We start from the raw sequence: 18,227 nt of genomic DNA, 5'->3' as shown, positions 1-18,227 counted from the left end.
CTTTATCTGTAATACACCACCACCACCACCCCCCTCCTCCCCAAAAAAAACCAAAAACCAAACCCAAACAAACAAAAAACCACCACCAACGACAAAGAAGAAGAAGAAATGGCTCCCCTTAATTTGCAATTACCAGAATTTACTAGGTGTGCTCTGAGACTAGACACCAAAGCAAAGCCCTGCAGGGGACCGGAGAATAGGCAGAATCAACAGCTAGTTCCTGCATTCCAATCTGTTTTAGGCAGGACCTATGCACAGGATTTCTCCAATGGAGGCAATTCCAGGCATGCTCAGAGACACAGATCTCTATGCTTGGGGAATGCAAACTCAAACAGGGAGGTGAGTTTAGGCACTTCCAGCATTAGACAGCCACCAAGTGGGAATGTTTTGGATTGTAATTTAAAGTGCAGGTAACTCAGATCTAAATCCTACTTTAGGAACCAAACTGTTTTAGTGTTTTGCACATTCCCCTATAAAGCACAACCTTTGGCTAGGGACTCCAGCCATTACTCCATATATTAAAAAAAAAAAAAAAAAAAAAAAAGTTATACCAACTAACCCTTCACTGTAAAATCAGAGATTTGCCAAAGGGCCACCAACAATTTCTGACAACCTGCATATTGCCACTTAAGATGCAGTCCTAACTTTTGCAAAAAGATAAATAAACATTTCCTCTCTCTGAACACCCCTCTCTTTCTTCCCAGGCTGACTAGCCAGAGGAATAATGACTGACATTCAAAATACATCTAGAAACCACTGATTTATTGTGTCCCTAGAAAGTCCACCCAACTACAGCTCTTTGAACTAATAGTTGTGTGAAAGTTCTTTAAGAAACCTATGTGCATTTACTAGTGCCACAGGAGGTACAAACAGAGAACAGCAATGGGAAAGGTCACCCAGAAACGCTCTTGATCACATACTTCACAAGAAAACAGAAGTCTCTGCCAGATATATGACACACCCTTCCTGACACGTGCAGGTAGGGGACTGGGATAGCTGCCTTTTATTACAAGGCTAAAGGTTTCAGAAGTGCCTCAAATGCCCAGCAACATAAGACGTGACATTAACTCCCTTTACCCACGTCTCATTACGCTTTCTCACCTGACCGAGAAGTTTATCACGTCCTTGTCCACATGGAGAAGAGCCCAACACATTTTATGCGCAACTGAAGGAGAAGGAAGCACCCCAGCTCTTTTGCTAGTGCCTGGAGGTGCCTAGCCCAAAGCAGCGGCTGCTGGGTGCCAGGGACCGCAGGGCTGCGGAGCCGGTGGCAGCTTCCCTGGCCCTGATGAGAAGCCCGGCTGCCCTCTGCCATGGGAAAAGGTGCTCAGCTGCCAGGACAAGAGACTTGCTCTGCTGGGGAGCGGGTTTAGAAGCACTTGCTGGGTTTTCCGCCTTTAAAACCCCCCGAAGAACGGAAAAAGCGGAGAGCGTTCAAAAGCAGGTCCCCAAACTGCATTCAAGGATCTGCCGCAGGTCTTGAAAAACAGAGGGGACAAAACAGCCATGAATAATTACAGTTGCTATAGTAAACACCGAGAAGACACAAATTGCTTAACACTTTTTTTGGTTTATGCTCGTCACAAACCATGCAGCCTATCCCCAACATAAAACCTAGCATATCCCATACTAACAGATGATCCCTTGTGGTAAATAAGGATTCATAGACTTGGAAAAATCATGGCTGCTGTAGGGACCCTGAAAACTTCAGTTTAGAAGGTACAGTAGCAAATTGTCTATAGTTATAAATAAGCACTTATCTGTGTTACAACAGTAATATTTCCTATGTAAATTCTTTAGACTGGACAGAGTACAGCTTCTGTTATATGACCTGTAGGGGAGTACAATAGGCTCAAGTAACTTCCATGAATATTTTACACCGATACATTAGCATGTTTTAACTTTCACTGACCATTAAATATTCAGTGGCTGAAAGGAAAGCTCTCCTTATGCATGTCTGATACTTACCCACATTTGGCAATTCAAGCTATTCAGTGTGATAGAGAAATGGCCCTCTTCCTCTTCATTTTCTATATTTTTTCAAGCTTGCCTTGTGACAATGGGGAACTACGACTTCAAAAAGATGAGGACTGCCCAGGTGGAATTTACTGCAAAAGAAGAGAACAGAATGTGCCCATTTGTCCAGCAGGTATTTGTAGATAATTTACAACAGATTATTAGCTTCTTCAGAATGCTTCTCAAACACATACTACTCAATAAAAATGCAGTCAGACTTTAATTTTGCTGAATGCTACAGGACCCCTTAGATAATCAACTGGGCTTGCTGAAATTCATATTGTAAAAGCTAAGTAAGCTTAAACAGCAAGTATAGAGCATTCAATTTTATTTTAATAAGATTTGCTTATCAGAAGACTTCCTTTCTGTACTGCATGGTAAAATAATATGGAAATGAGGGAATATTTTTGTTGAAGCAAGATTCATTTAACTGATTTGAGTGTTGTGACATAAATAAGCTTCAATATTTAAACTGGAAAGACACTAATTCATCCATCTACATAATACAGCTGCATTATATAAGAAAAATTGACAAGAATTTTTGTTGTTGTTCAAAGGCTTTTTCTGCCCTGAAGGAAGCATCACACCAGTTCCGTGTCCCCCAGGAACTTTTCGTTCAGAAGGAGCAGCATTGGTATCGCACAGCTGCTTGACATGCCCAGTGGATTTCTTTAATCCCATGCCTGGCCAAAAAGCGTGTCTTCCATGTGGCTCAGAGGCAGTGCAGCCTGCAGAAGGGCAAGAGACATGCATCTGTCTTGGGAAAGGTCAGGTGTTTCAGGTACAGGAGCAGTCCTGGTGAAAGCTGTTCAGTCTTTACACACATCAATATTACTTCACACTTTGTTCTTCATTCTCTTTACCTCAGCTGCACTGCCCTATTCAGTCTCTCTCTTTAGCATTGACAGCCTTCAGTCCTACACCTCATTTCCAACTACACAGACCACAGGGAGGGGGACGGGGACACCAGATCTATATATGTTCTGAGTTTCTTTAGAGCTACATCAATCCTCCCCCTTTGCTGGAAGGTAAAGGGTATGTGTATGGACATCAAGTTCCATCTGACCTTGGTCAGATAAGGTGCAACGCTTAATGCAGCAAGGTACAGAACAGTATTTGCATGAGACTATAGGTTCCTAAACAAATACCTGTTTTTTCCTTCCAGCCCCGTGACGCTCGCTGCACATGCCCTCCAGGTTATCGGAGGTCCTTAGGTGATGGAAGACACTGTGTTAGACAAGCATATGATATTTGTCGAGATTCAGCCTCCAGAAATCAGGAAGGACAGTGTTTAACCAAGAAAGAATGGGTTCATTATTGCTCAGAGAAGGTATTTCAATTTTTGCATAAGTTAAATCCAAAGACCGTGCAGAAACTGCCCTAAAAGCAAACTCCCAAGCTCTTCCTTCAGAAGGCACAAACAGCATGGCAAACAAGTGTTATTAGTGTTTTCACAGGAGGTTTTGCCTCTTCTTCAGCCTGAAGTAGAAAGCCCAGATTTCCCTGCTCACTTAAGGAACACCTGGACATTACTTGTACTGCTATTTAATTCCTTTTTTCCCTCCCACAGGTTTGTACTGTCCCCAGAGATTATCAAGGCTATGACAAGGGTCTTGGCCTCTGCATTTGTCAAACTGACAGTCTGGAGAGTGTGTGTGATTCTCAGTGTAGAAGACAACAAAGAGATACTCTGCAGGTCACTTGTGCAGAGAAAAATGCTCAGCTTTTTATCACTTACAGAAATGGGAACAAGGTAAAAGCTGCAGTTATTTTCACAATCTACCTATTTTTGCTAGGCTTTCTAGACTTTTAGTAGTCTTTTAACCAAAGAACACCCTCATCCCTTTTTTCTTAGGAAATTATAGAAAGCAACAAACAAAACACCCAGACACTATTCTATTATATGCATAGTGTATTTTTGTACTTGCTCTTATATTACAACTGTGTGAAAAATTAATGTAAAAAAATTTCTGAACTCTTTTTCTACTAGACTGCTGTTTTCTTAGAAGAATTAAGAACAGTTCTACTAAGACCATATTTCTCTTTAAAAGGCATCTGCACTTCAGAACAAAGCAAATATACCCATCCAACATACATCGTGAAAATGAGTGGTAAGGGAAAGAATAACAAGAGCTATAGTATTATTTGGGTATTAAATGGCTTTTATACATAACAAGCCTTTCCATGGTATTTATAACACAAACAATAAGAAATCTTGATGCTTATATCCTGATAGCATGCAGCAATACAAATTCATCACTCCATGCAAAATTCATCTCACTCAGTCTCAGAACATTCATCTGAAATCTGCATATTTCCAGCATTACAGGAAAGGACAGATATTCAGAGATTTCCTCCCATTCCCTAAATTATGATAAACGGAGATGAAGAGTATCTTTGCCTGTCAAAGGACTCCCTTCTCAGGTCCTTTATCTGTACAGATTTTCTCTTGGGCTTCAGATTTTAATGTGTTTTTACCAAGTAGAATTAGAAGTAGATACATTTTTTTCCCCAGGATTCCAGAACAAAGCCATAGGCCAAGAGCACTATTTGCACAAACATGTGAAAATTTAGTAGTAACAATAGGACAGAATCATTTGCCCATGGTACCTTTGCACTGTTTCCTTGACTTCAGCCAAGTTAAACCAGTTGCTACTTAAGGAACAGGTCTTCCAACACCAAACAAACCCTAAAGGCTTTGAGTAAGGCCCAAGCACTTTAAAGCACTGCCCTAGAATAAGAGGAATATACTAAAAAGTATACCATTTGGGTTTAGATTTTGTAAGTCTTACGTGGGGTCTTTGGTGAGCGGATACTCTATAAACTAGAAGGAAAAGCAAAGTCCAACATACTGAAAACCAGAAGTAACCAATGTTTTTTATACAACTTCAGGGAAAGGATTTTTAGGGGTATATAATCCTGACCTGCAACTATTTCACAACTTCATCATGCTAAATGAAGCTTCATCACGCCACAAAAATAGGCCTTCTTCAGCAACAGCTCTAGGTAAGTTCTCCTGTAAAGCTCCAAAGCATGTATTTACTACAGCTTCTCTAAGACTTAATTGTGCTTTGTCATATCAACCATCTCCAGTGCTAACCTAAACAGGAAATAACAACAGTTAAATCAAACAGACCTCACCATGTTCAAATTCCTGGAGAAGCTGTTCACACTAAGCATAGTGAAGTCAGACAAAAAGCTTTACCTTCTCTACAACCACAAGTCAGAACCTCTACAATCACAGCCCAAACCCACTGGTCAACAGAATGCTTCCCTCAAGCCCCCTGCCTTTTCCCCAGGGGCAATGAGGAACAACTGTGTGGGCAATTATTGAATGCCTCCACCTGGGCATGCACATGACCTGGCACACAGCCTGCTAACACTGCTACCACCATCATGTCCACAGGTATGCAGGGAGCACAGAGCCCAGGAGCAACTACCAGAGCTGAACTTCCCTCATTTCCTCCCACATCTCTCCTTTTGCTTGGTAGTCCTGATCTGCAGTCTCGCTCCATTCTTCAGTTCTAATTTACACCATCCTCTCCTTAGCTTTGGGCATGTCAGATCACTTATTATTCCTTCCACTTGCATTCCTCTTGGAGAGCAGGACTCGAGTCCTCCTTTAGTGTCTGCAGAGATACCCTCAAATCTATAGGCATAAAGAGACAGATCCCTTATAAAGGCTGCCAATTTTGCAAGAAGTGCTGCTGCTTTACCAGATGCACCTCACCAGAGCTGTTGCAAAAAGACAAGAAAATGTGATGCACAATTATTCAATGTCAGGAAAATGCCAGTGGCATGTTTGCATGCTGTCTTGACAGTAAACCTTATTCTAGAAACCAAATGTGCATGTATAAAGCTTAGTCATAAAAATGAAAAGGAAATGCTATATCCCGCAGTTGTTCTGTAGAGAGAAAATGATCAGTAACGATCCAAACCTAATGAGGTCTGTGCTTTTACAGTTAAGTCTGGCCATGAAGAACGCAGGTCTTCCCGGTTACAAAGCCTGAGACCTTCAAACTCCACATCAAAAATCATATTTACTGGCATCTTAAATCCTACCACGTGCATTAATGTTAATGTTACCATCATGTTCATTGTCTCCAAGGAGCACTACCCAGTTTATGATGTGTAAGTACAAATGCTGAATGTAGAAGAACTTAGCTAATGCACTCTTACTTAAGCTAGGAAACAAGGCTGAAGCTTTCACTTTTTTCAACATAGAATTAAGAGAAAACATGACTAGGAAAAGTAGAAATCTCATTATTAAACATACTTCCGTGTCTTTTTGACAGAGAATACATTGTGGCACAGTAGGTAACAACATGTAAGTCGTTAGGAGAATAACATTCACTTATTAAAATAAGCAAAATTAAATATATACATACTGTTCCTGATGTCTTGCTGATGTTACTTCTGACCTGTGTTCACACTCTTTGCAACTTGACTTCTCACTGACTTATGCTGTATAGTCCCTCTAGCTGACCTTAAGTTCTCTTTCCTTTCTTGTAGCTATTGAGTTTTAGGATCTTAATGGAGCTAAGGTTTAGGTTTTGGTAAACTAGCCCGAATGGGCACAAGTAGTTCCTACTGCACTGAAAGCCTTAGGAGCTCTCCCTTTGTGGCTTTTATTTGTGTGGGTGGTTTTGTGGGTTTCTTCCCCTATGGCCTGTTTTTATTTCATCTCTGCCATTCATCCAGTTTCAAAGCATACAAATAAAACCAGGGGGACACGTAATCAATAATAAAAACTACACGTGGTTTCCATGTTCTCCATGTTGACATCTGTGGTGATTAAACACCTATAAGGGGTCCAGTGAATATTTCTTCACTGCTAAATAAACGTCCATGCTGCTTAGGGTTAATTCCTGCTACTTCACATTTGTTTTGGAGAGAACTAATTGTAGCAGCCCAAAACAAAGCAGGGGGTGAGTAAACAGTGGAGCTGTGTGGGCAATTAGAGGTTCAGTGCCTAAACTCACACTGATCCTCAGTTATTTAGTGGTGTTGATGAATCTTGAGTGACAACTATGCCTTAGTAAAGCTCTGCTGTAATTATGAGCCTACACCACAAAAAAATGGGTAGTGACAAGAACTGACTTTTGTACTTTTGCTTCTAGAAACAACCTGTACAACACAAATGCTGAATTTGACTGGGGAGACCTTCGAAGCCTCAGAGAGGAAGTAAGAGAGGCCTCCCAAAAATTCTTCTTCCTTTTCCAGTTCCAGTACCCTGGTACCTACGTGCTACAGCTGAGTAGCAATAGGCACAAAAGAATGGTTTGTATCAAGGAATTCTGTCTTTGTATTTACAATGTCCCTCTTAGTAAAGCATTTCATGTTCCATATGAATGTTTGGAAACACAGGAAATTTTAAAAATAATAGTGAGCATCTTTTCATTTTTTACATGATACTGTACAGGTGAGTACAACAATAAATATGCGAGTTTGCATGCATGTGTGCTATGAGTTGAAAATGGTGCAACTGCTGCAAAGCTTTGACTGACTGTAACAGACAAAATAACACTTCATATTTAAATCAGCATGCATATTTAAAGCAGATGCAATGATATGTGACTGGCCTTTCTATTTATGCTCATTTCATTAAGTATGTTAGGGTCATGCCACTTGGAGGACAGTGTTATGAAGAGGGACCATTCTTCCCCACAACACCCAGATATGCTGTACAGGTGGGCATTGCAAAAAACCGAGACCTCCTACTGAAACCTGACTGGACAGCAATTACTGGAGTGATCACAGGACTTCTCATATTGCTTATTGCCTCTGTGGTATTGGCAGTAAGTAACAGTTACACAAAACTTGTTTTTAAAGGATATTACAAGATTTTGGGCAATGAACCTGCAAGCTCTCTATTCCCTTAGGCATCACCTATAAAGCTGAAAATTAGTATAAATTGTAACTCAACTTCATGTTTTATATATGGGGTAAAATTCATCCCTATGAATTGATTCAGCACCATCAAAGCCCCAGTATATTTACCTGTTACATAGGCCACTTTGAGACACTCAAGGTATAGGTGAATTTAATTCCTATTTTCTGATTCATTAGATCAAACCATAATAAAGTTCTTCACAACCCACATCTCTTCGGGAAGGAACGAGATCATCAATGAGAGGATAATTATTTTTTCTTTAACGTCTGACCAAGCTTGCCTCAAAATAAAGAAGACATAGATAAATCCTGGAAAGCTATTATGAAGAACTGTCAGTCATGAACAAGTTTCTCCAATGGTCATTCATGTGACATTCAGTTTTGTACTCCTTATTCAGACAAAAGTCCCAGTAACCACAGCATACCTGAGATCAGATGTGCTCTTTCACAATTAAAAGCCAAGATGGTCCTTCAGACTGTTAATCCCCCAGGCAGCCATTCCTTTATGTTTCTAGCATGTTCTGAAATCAACCGGCTTTTTCTGTAACCAGACTACAGAGGTAACTATAGAAAATGTGATTTATTCATCCAGCAGGTCCAAACAACAGATAACTATACTTCCCTTCCCTTGGTTTCAGCCTTGTCTGCTGGGATTGCTATTCTTCTGTTTTAGAACAGATTACTTTAATGAGGTACTTAGAAAACAGACCCTCGGGGTCTTTGCCTAACAGGTGATGATGCATTCTGGTTGTTGAGTGAATAAGGTGTGAATCACATTAATACAACATGTCAAAATAAGAAAAGGAACTTATTTGTTTAATTTTGTTGTATTTTGCAGCTTCTTTGCCAGGGACTTAGCCGGTCGCAGAAAGGCACTACCTGCCCTCCATTTCGAAGGCAGCAGCTGAAGTATAGTCTGGACAGCTATTCCTCCAATGTATCAACAGTCTTTTCCGTTAAAAAATGTCACCCCTCACTGCAGAACAAAGGCAGTATGGATGATGACTCTTGCAGCACTGGTGGAACAGGTCAGATAACAAAAAGGCTAAACATCAGTGGGTCTACCTGGTTACTTGCATATAATGGAGCCAGAATCCCATGTTTAGCAATGTGCAATGGCTGCTAAGTTCAGTGACGTACACGCATCCTTTGTTCAAAAAACAGTCTTAAATGAAAAAAAAAAACTAATAAATGAATATCCATGTTTCAGCCTCCTTCCTGAAAAGGGGTGATGTTTGGGAGCCTGAAGAACAGATAGACCTTGAATCATTTAATACCAATGTTTTCTTTGAACTTTTGCTGAGACAGTCACTATCTGTTACAACCAAACTGGGCCATTTCAAAGAAGAGGTAAATTGTGTTATGGGTCTACTCATATTTATGTAGAAAGAGCCTAAAACATGTAACTTTGTCTGTTACCATTGTTTCATTAGCCTTTGGTTATTAGGTACATGCTTTATTTAAATTTTCATCTTATTAGAACACGAAACACAAATATGTACCCGTATTCTTAAGCATGTTGTTTATACCATGTAACATAGTAGGAAGAGTAGTGACCTTAAGGCAGAACATTTTGGTTTTCTTATGGTTCTGAACTGAACTGATACCATTTTTGGAAAGTGACTTCATCTTCCAGCTTCAACTTTTCACCTGTAAAATGAAAATAATATGGATTTCCTAGTCAAACACTTGAGAGCTGCAGATTAAATTGAGGAGAAATATAAATGAATAAATGAATACACAGTAGCACAGATATGGAGCCTCCTTCTGTTATTTGAATTTTATAATAATCTCTCAGCTGAAGTCAATGGGATAGCATTTCACAGCCCTAATGATGAATCTGCCTGTAATACTCATCTAACTTCATTTGTGGTTTAAAGGACAGTAAAGGGAGCTGGCATTGCAGCACACAGTTAACAGATGAGTAGTGTGGAGAAATCATCGAACCCTAATCTGAAACAAGCTAGCATTAATGTGTTTTATACTGAAAACTCAGACACCAGCATGTGTTTTAATTACATAAAGAGGCATCTATTTTGAAGAGAGACTTCACCATCTACAAGCCATCTCTTACAGTCCTAATACATAATTTTTTTTCTTTTTTTTTTTTTTTTTTTTTGGACCTCAGGTGAAAAATATATATTGCAAGCTTACGAGTGAAATATCTTCACTGAAAAACCTTTGGATAAAGACACTGAGTATCCCAGAAGAGATGGAGGCTTATGAGAGCACAATGACAGAGGCTTACTTAAAAGTGAAACAGCAGGTAGAGCTCAGTTCAGCAACATTTACACATGGAGCAACAAATGAAATTCTCAGTACTCTCTTTTCATAATTATAGGCATGGTCATGCAAAACCTCACTTTTGGAATTGTAGACATTTCATAGGCTGCAAAACAATTAACATTGTAATGTCTGTGAGCAACAGGCTACACTGGGCCTTTAAAGCATTCAAAGTTGCTGTTACTGCTTCGTGCTAACACAGAAACATATCTCTGAAAGATTACTCATTTTTTTTCTTCTCTTCATCATCTGATACATCTATGCATCCCATCTTTTCTTCTGGGAGCTCTTGTCTCTCTGCTTCGGTAGCAGAGGTTTCAGTTTTGAAAACAACATAAATTGCATGTTTGAGCATGTGTTGCAACTTCTTTTTCCATATTAGAACTGTACTTGTTTACATTGTTACTGAAGTTCTAAGAACAACAGATTTCATGTCGTGAAAACAGAAATATACTCATTGTCTCACTTGGGAAAATGTGTATGCTACACAGTAAGGAGTTGCAAAAGCTAATTCTTTCTTATGGACTTAACATCACTTGTTAAAAGGATACCCTAAGTTACTAGCTTACTCAGATCTGGATGCGTGCTGATCACTGATGTACTAGATAATTGTAATTCAGCATATTAGAGTTGTCAGCATGTGTATGCTCAAATTCAAATGAACACATCAAAATTATTTTAAATTTCTAATCTTTGCCATTTTAATAACGGGCAGAAAAGTTGCCATCTCTGTTTACATTTGGATGAAACAAACAGAAGAGATGTTTGGATTTTATATCCCACCTAGGCAGAAGAAGAGATGCAGCAAAGGAAACAGTTGGCTGCTGAATATGAGGAAAGTGTGAACAAACAGATGCACTTATTACAGCATGATCTGAAATGTCAGGAAGAGCATTGTGTCATGTTCAATTCTGCCTTGAGAGAGGTGGTGAGATTGGCAGAGATGCTGACAAATAAGGTGGCTTGTAAAGAAAACCAAACAACACTGTCTCAGCCAGACTGTGCAAGGTAATAAAAATACTGCAAAATTCTGCTACAACTTTCTTTTTGCTAGCTAGAAAGCATTTGTGGCAAGCAATTAAGTTGGCTTGTGGTTGGCAGTACATATATCTGGAAGCTGAAAACTGATTCTTGATGCAGAAGGTGAGATGATGCAGATCATAATTTTCATGTTTATGTAAAGCAAGCCTAGAAAATCTCAAACAGAGACATAAACTCTGAAGAGACTCCCATCATAATCTCAGGGACAACAATATTTTGAGTGTCCTTTCTCATGCTACCAACTGATTTGGCTCTGGGATATCATACAAGTTCTAGACAGTGTGCCATCCATGCTCTGACATGTCTTATCACTGTCAGAATCAGAATGATGTCATTAACAAGAAAACAGAGAAACAGGAAAGTGATCTTTTTTACTGCATTAGCCAAAGCAAATACTCATCAACCTCTCTAATTGCCAAAGTGCAGATATCATTTGCATGTCCATCAAAATTCTTCCTTTACTGCTCCCTTTACATTGTTTTACCTTATCTTCAGATGTCCAGTAAAGTAACCATCTTTATCTCTTGAATTCCAGCCTGTTAGCCCAGATAGAGGCTGCAAGCAGCAAGATGTCAAGCATAATAATAAAGGAGAGTCACCGCCTCAAAGCATGGGGAGTACTGGGTGAAGGAACAGGAGCTCACCTTCTTAACAAAGCTAAAACCAGGATACTTACCAAGGAAGAGCTAGTGGGTAACTACAACCTCTAGAAATTTGTTTGAAAATTGTTAGTGTGTAAGGAAGTGTAGGCAGGCCGGTGTACCATAGGTCACAAAATATAAAAAATATAGGTCACAAAAAATAGCTAGGTCGCAAAAGAACTAATAGCAAAGTCAAAAGAGACTGTACATAGAAAACTATGTCCTCACTGAGTTCCCACTAACAGCTTGCAAATTAAGGGGTTGTTACAAAAGCAAAGTCATCAGTAGAACTGTTCTACATTGCTTCTTAGGAAGAATATCAGATTTGCACTCATCAGGATCTTTGACTGGGTACTTGCTAATTATCTGTTAGCAACAGAGAGGGAAATGAACTCTTCTGTAGGCAAGTCTCAATTAGTTCAATTGATTTGCTCCTATGTGTTTGTCTGCTTTCTAATATTGTTGCACCTGTTTTGGTATGACAAAATGTAAAAGGTACCCTGACACCAAGACACCTCTTGCTTTCACCCTTCTAAAGGGAACAGAAGTAAAAAAAGGACAATGAAACTGACCTTGGATGTTTAAATGAATGTTGCAGACTGAGGCAATGAAATCTAAAATCCTGAAAGAACATTCATGAAACATCAGTCTCCTCACTGTTATGAAACTCATGCAGACATGGTAGAGAGATAATCAAATTGCCATGTACTACAGACTTTTCCCCACAGACATCTTCTGTAAAAGGCAGTAGAAAGATCAGTTTATTCTCACCCTGTCTCTACCCTTGCATACGATTTCTGAAAAACTAGCAACCCCCCACCCTCCTTCTGCAAGGCCTACAGGCTGTTTCTTCTCCCCCACCCCTGTCTGTTGTAAACTGCTCTTAGACTCAAATGGCACTGCCCGAGCACCTGATGTTGTCTTCGTGGATCCTGTCACTGGATTGTTAACTCCCTACCCACACTGCGCCATGCTGCTGACCAGTCAGTGCCCTGGGCCGGTACCTAGCAATCATTTTCTGCATCCTGAGACTGGAAAGGTACTTCACGTAGCTGGTAACGTTGGTTATGATCCCATCAGATCTAGGCTGGTCTGTGCTGTTGATTCTGCTTCAGGTAAGTGCCACAATGCAATAATCAATTGATCCATCTGTCTATTTGTGCAGTACAGTTATAGTGGAGGTACTGGTTAAAACAAAACAAAACAAACAAACAAACCAACCCCTTCAACTTGCTGTACTCGCCTGTACTTTTGCCATAAGAAAACCTAAAGAAAATCTGAGAAAACTTCTCATTAGCATGACATTAGAAGATAGTGGTGTTCAGCTAGATATAAGACTTGCTGTGGATAAGATGTATTAGATGTTACAAGGCTTGTATACAAGGAAGCGTTGAGGTATTCCTCATTTCTGACAGATTTCAGCCCCTCTGTTCATTGAACTATAAAAACCATTATATCTTGAGAAAGTTGCAACTTTAAGGGAATGGCCAAAGCAAAAATTAAATTTAAAAAAACCCATACAATTGTCAGAAAGGGCTTACATGCATTCATTTAATTCTGGACCTAAAGACAGCAAACCTTTACTATCAGCATCCTCTGAAAGCTCCATAGTCTCCATTCTGAGCTCTAAGGTTTCCTTGCCAGTAGCATTAGTTCGCATAACCATGTTAAATTTCTTCTGGTTCTACATGTAGGTGCTAAGCGTCATAAGCCTGAAGTGCCCATATTTCCCTACATTCCTTACCCAGTTTGTCCCAACACTGGCCTACCCGTGAAGACAAAACTTCCAGTCCTGTGTCCTGAAAAAATGTTTGGTATGGGAGGACTCATGCTAGATCCAGTGACAGAAATAGAAGTTCCAGTGCTTGGGGTTACAATTCATCCTCACAGCGGGCAAAAGCTGACTGTTGGTGGGACATACCTTAACCCTCTTACTGGCATGTTGACACCTCTGGAGATTGGGGGTCCTATGACTGAGCCAGAGGGAGGCAAGATTGTTCCAATACTCGGAGTCGGTTTGGATAGTAACACTGGTAGGTGAATGCTCTTCATGATAAATGTGGTTCATTTAACCTGCCCCCAACTGACTGATTTGAGGCACAGACCAGAATGAGCCTAAAAAGTTTATGTTCCCTTCACACCTTTGCCTTTTCCTGTCAAGCCAACTGTGAAGCAGTTGTGCAACTTAGCTTTTACAGACAGTAATTCTTCTCTTTTCTATAGTTTTATTTTACAGTTTATCACTTCAAAGGTCAGTAAAACTATCTAGTGAAACTGTGAGAGACATCTGAGGTCATTATTCATTAACTATGACACAAACTACTGAAGTTGATTTGACTCTTAAAGATGGTCCAATTGCTCTACTAAAATATTAAAAGTAGTATGAAATGCATTATTTAGAGGCTTGGGGAGGTTGAAGGTCTAGATTTTTAAGACGCATTTTCACATACCTATATTCTTTATGACTCATGTTAGAAGATATACTAGACCCAAAAAAAGGAGTGGGGACCTTAATCTTCTTCTAAAGCAGAAACTAGGAGACCTATTTAAGAACATTTTTTGTGAGCCAAATTATTTTATAAACAACCTCAAACCTCCCCCCACTCCATGTGTCCTATTAGACCTATTTCTGTTTCCATTGAAGTAAATGATCATTGTGCCTTTTTCTGAATGGGAAGGACTGGACCAGAATGACGAGTTGCCAGGTGATGTTCTGATTCTCATTTCCTATTCCTTGACTGCAGGAGAAGTTATACCTCTAGGTGGGCTGGTGGATCCTTCCAGAAACCTAATGCTTCTTGGAGATTCCTTCACCGAACCTCTGAGTGGGAAAACAGCCCGGGTACATGGAGCTCACCTCCGGCAAGACGAGGTGCTGCCCCACAGTGGAGGTTACCAAGCAGTGTTGGAAGCTGACTGGCTGGTATCACAAACCCATGTGGTGAATGCTCTAAAGCAGTTTAAGGCATCAGTTTTGGAAGATACCTGTCTAGCAGCAGACAGATTAGCAGCACTAAAGGCTTCAGTAGAAGATATGAAGAAATCTTTCACCACTAGGTTTTATCATGCAATACATTGCTTGCAAAGCCTGGAGAAAAAACGGGAAATAGCTTCAAGTCTCAAGAGTAACGGTGGTAAACTGGGTAGGTATAAACCAACCAGCCTAGTTTAAGGAGTAAACAGGTGTCATTACACTGAAGGCTACAGCAATGCACACATTTCCATCACAGGATTTGGCCAAGACATCAGCACTTCAAACTTCTAGGAAGTTTTTTGTCAAAATAGCCACTCTTGCAAATATTATGATGAACTCAGCCAGGTATTATTTGGAAGCAGTAGCAGAAATGACAGCATTGTAAGACTCTGAAAGTGAAAGCAGTTCTTTTCATCACAAAACTATTTAATGATTTATGTTTCTCATCTTTTTTGAACAAACTAGGTATGATCAAATATCCTGGCACAGAGATGTGGATCCCTGCAGTGTTTGGAATGAAAATCCCAGATCCTGGTGGGTCCAGTTTGATGGTGCCAATTCTGGGAATAGACTGTGACTGGAACACTAGGCAGCCTTCCCCACTCGCAGGAACCATGGAAGACAGAAACGGAAAAGGTAGAGCAGGAAATTCAGTTGGGTGATATAAACAATAAAGAGACAAGAACATGCTATTTTCAGAGTGAGGAAATCACCCTACCAAAACAGACCAGTTTCTACCTCAACACTGAATGGAAAATACCAATTTTCATGGTGCATACATTCAAAACAAGCAACACCAGAATAATGGTGAAGAAGAGCTAGGACTGAGACCAAATCATAGTGTGGCTTTCAACCTTTCAAAAATCTACTGTACTCTTTAGGAGAACTATTCTGATGTTCTTCTCGGTGATGGGGCCATAAATAGATGCTATCTGAAGGTGTAGCTCTGCAGTGCCTTGGTCCAACACTTGGTACATAGCATTTACAGCTCAGGAAAATTCAGTTTGTTTTTCATTAGACAACTTGAAAACATTGTCATTTCCTTTTGAATTTTAATAAAAACTGCTTATTAGGGCTGCAGCTGGAAGTAATTATCTAAATTCTAAGCATTATACTTAGTTTTTCTTTATCCACAGGCCTTGTCCCCATCACTATTGGTGCCAGAACCATAAGTCCAATTACAGGGGAAATTGGGCCTATTATAGGTGCTCAAACCAACCCCTGGACACACAATGTAATTCCTACTGTTCAGTCTCTTGGAGTTTTACCAAGAAGAGCTACGGATCCAGATCTGGTAATTAGAGCTCCAGCAAACTATCTTTACTTATGGGTTTGATATCTGTGCGAAATTCTTTGCTGATGCTTTTCTGCTACTGAGAGGAAATTTCACTTTCTATGCCCCACAAGTAGTATTCTCTTACAGTGCAAGATGAGCTGAAATATATGTATGTCATTTTACTTACTTCTCCTCTTTTCATTATGTGCTTTTTCTGTCCCTTCTACCAGTATCTTCTTCTGCTGATCTTTGTACTTTCTATTTCATATCCTTCCCCTACCCTGAAACACACATTGCACTCGGACATGAATTATAACACGCACAGACGTAGGACTACAAAGCATTCATCCCCTGCGGCAGCAAAGTTGGATATATGCTGTCAAAAGCATTGAATGGAGATTTCATTGCTAGTTTCAATTAAGTTTATAATCTTCCTTCAGTTTCCTGCAAATCTGAGCTATTATGTCTGTCATTGCTTTACAGCTGGACTTTCTAGAAAAGGAAATAAATTCAAAGCATATATACTGGCATTGCAGAAGAAAAAAGGAAGAAGGGCTTCTTAAAAAGCTGATCTCTCTAATTCTTCATGTCCTTGATGCTGCAAAAGAGGGAAAGGCACAGAAGGTATGGTGCATTCTTTTTACAGCTGGCTTCAGGAAAGTTCTTTAAAAATTCCTGAAGGAATATGTGTTCACACATATCAAATTCAAATAACACTGATGCTGCACCCAGGATGGTGGTGTTCTGAATCCAAGTCACTCACTGCCCCAGTACGGTGCAAACCAAAAATGTAGATAGAGATGTTGTGACTTCAGTGCAATCATTCCCAGTATAAGGGAATGGTGTCGGGTGTCCTAACAGAATAACCAACAGTTCAAATTCAGCATCTGTCTATACACAGCAAGGACAACACAATTCATAGTGGTATCAGTAACAGGGGGGTTGCAATCAGTTTCTACACAATCAGAATAATTAAAAGGCTAGGAAAAAGCAGTAATCAAAAGAGACAACCTCTTGTTCTCATCTGTCAGAGGAAAGAGTATCACAACAGGTCAGTATCTCACAAGTTTGCATATTATCTAAAACTCCTCTTCCATTTCTTACAGATAAAATACAAGGAAAAAGTAAAAGACATTGAGGAAATGTGCCATTTTCTTAAAGGGTCCTCTCTGCAGGAAGCTGAGAGACGAACCTCAAAATATTTCAGTAGCCAGACGGCCACCGAACTATGCTTACTATTCAAAGGTACAAAAGGGTAGCTACAACCAGAAGAGAGGGAGGCAGAGTCATACATCATTTTCTGTGATGTTTGCTACCTCTGACAGGTTAGCTTAAGCCTTACAAACTACTTATGTCCTCCTGAGGCAAGACAATACAAAGGTAGGATCTGAAAATTGGGCTGTTCTAAAAGATAAAGAATGTAGATGTGGTGAAGCACATTGAGAAGGCATATTACTTCAGATTTGCTCTCTGAATTTCCAGTAGATTATCAGATGGGTGCTACTGCTAATATTTGCTGTTTACAGCTGACAGAGATGAAAAAGAACAGGAAATACAGGTTCTGTTGGAGATCAGAAAGGCACTGGAGAAGCTGATGGAATTCATTGAAAAGATGCAACTAGAAGAAGAACGAATATACATGCAGCTGATAGAGAGAGAAAAGCAAAGGAGCCACATCTCCAGTATTGAGACAGTAACAAACTTGAAGCTCAGAAAGGTGAGGTCCCTGCTGGGTTGGGCTGAACATCCATGGTCTCAGTCCACAGAACACTCTGGTCTACCTTTGAGAGGCACTGTAAAATGTTCCAGGAACTGCTATTTATAGAGTTTCCCCTTTCCCACCTGGCCTTCTCTCAATCCCAATCAGAAAAAAAGAAATTTAAAAACAAAAGTAGAAAGACAGACATCAACAACAACAACAAAAAGAAATGGTGAAAACCCCAGTCATCCTAGACACCCATCACTCATATATTTAATGACAGACTTTTGCCAACAGCAATGTCTCATTGAACTGTGTAATTGAAGCTGGATTTCATTAAGGAAAGAATTCCAATGTAATCGTAGAACAGCAGTGGCTGAGCTAGGAGCGGACACAGGGTGGACT

The 18,227-nt window shown here is 39.9% G+C and overlaps 1 protein-coding gene across 1 annotated transcript in view; it reads left to right on the top strand.

Annotated features, from left to right (window-relative positions):
• The first annotated feature begins 4,112 nt into the window (after positions 1-4,112).
• Positions 4,113-18,227, top strand: part of LOC115345061 — a 33,355-nt gene continuing 19,240 nt past the window's right edge. The window contains exons 1-18 of the mRNA XM_030023284.1: positions 4,113-4,127; positions 4,909-5,022; positions 5,979-6,147; positions 7,137-7,296; positions 7,626-7,814; positions 8,747-8,936; positions 9,119-9,258; positions 10,037-10,174; positions 10,979-11,199; positions 11,768-11,925; positions 12,761-12,988; positions 13,568-13,906; positions 14,618-15,016; positions 15,313-15,483; positions 15,984-16,141; positions 16,607-16,747; positions 17,230-17,368; positions 17,650-17,840. Coding sequence (XP_029879144.1) covers positions 4,121-4,127; positions 4,909-5,022; positions 5,979-6,147; positions 7,137-7,296; positions 7,626-7,814; positions 8,747-8,936; positions 9,119-9,258; positions 10,037-10,174; positions 10,979-11,199; positions 11,768-11,925; positions 12,761-12,988; positions 13,568-13,906; positions 14,618-15,016; positions 15,313-15,483; positions 15,984-16,141; positions 16,607-16,747; positions 17,230-17,368; positions 17,650-17,840 — 3,252 coding nt within the window. The 5' untranslated portion in view covers positions 4,113-4,120. The remainder of the gene's footprint in view (positions 4,128-4,908; positions 5,023-5,978; positions 6,148-7,136; positions 7,297-7,625; positions 7,815-8,746; positions 8,937-9,118; positions 9,259-10,036; positions 10,175-10,978; positions 11,200-11,767; positions 11,926-12,760; positions 12,989-13,567; positions 13,907-14,617; positions 15,017-15,312; positions 15,484-15,983; positions 16,142-16,606; positions 16,748-17,229; positions 17,369-17,649; positions 17,841-18,227) is intronic.

The sequence above is a fragment of the Aquila chrysaetos genome, chromosome 8, assembly GCF_900496995.4.
Source record: "Aquila chrysaetos chrysaetos chromosome 8, bAquChr1.4, whole genome shotgun sequence".
Lineage (NCBI taxonomy): Eukaryota > Metazoa > Chordata > Aves > Accipitriformes > Accipitridae > Aquila > Aquila chrysaetos.
The sequence above is the reverse complement of the archived record's forward strand: the minus strand, read 5'-3'. Positions and strand labels throughout refer to the sequence as shown.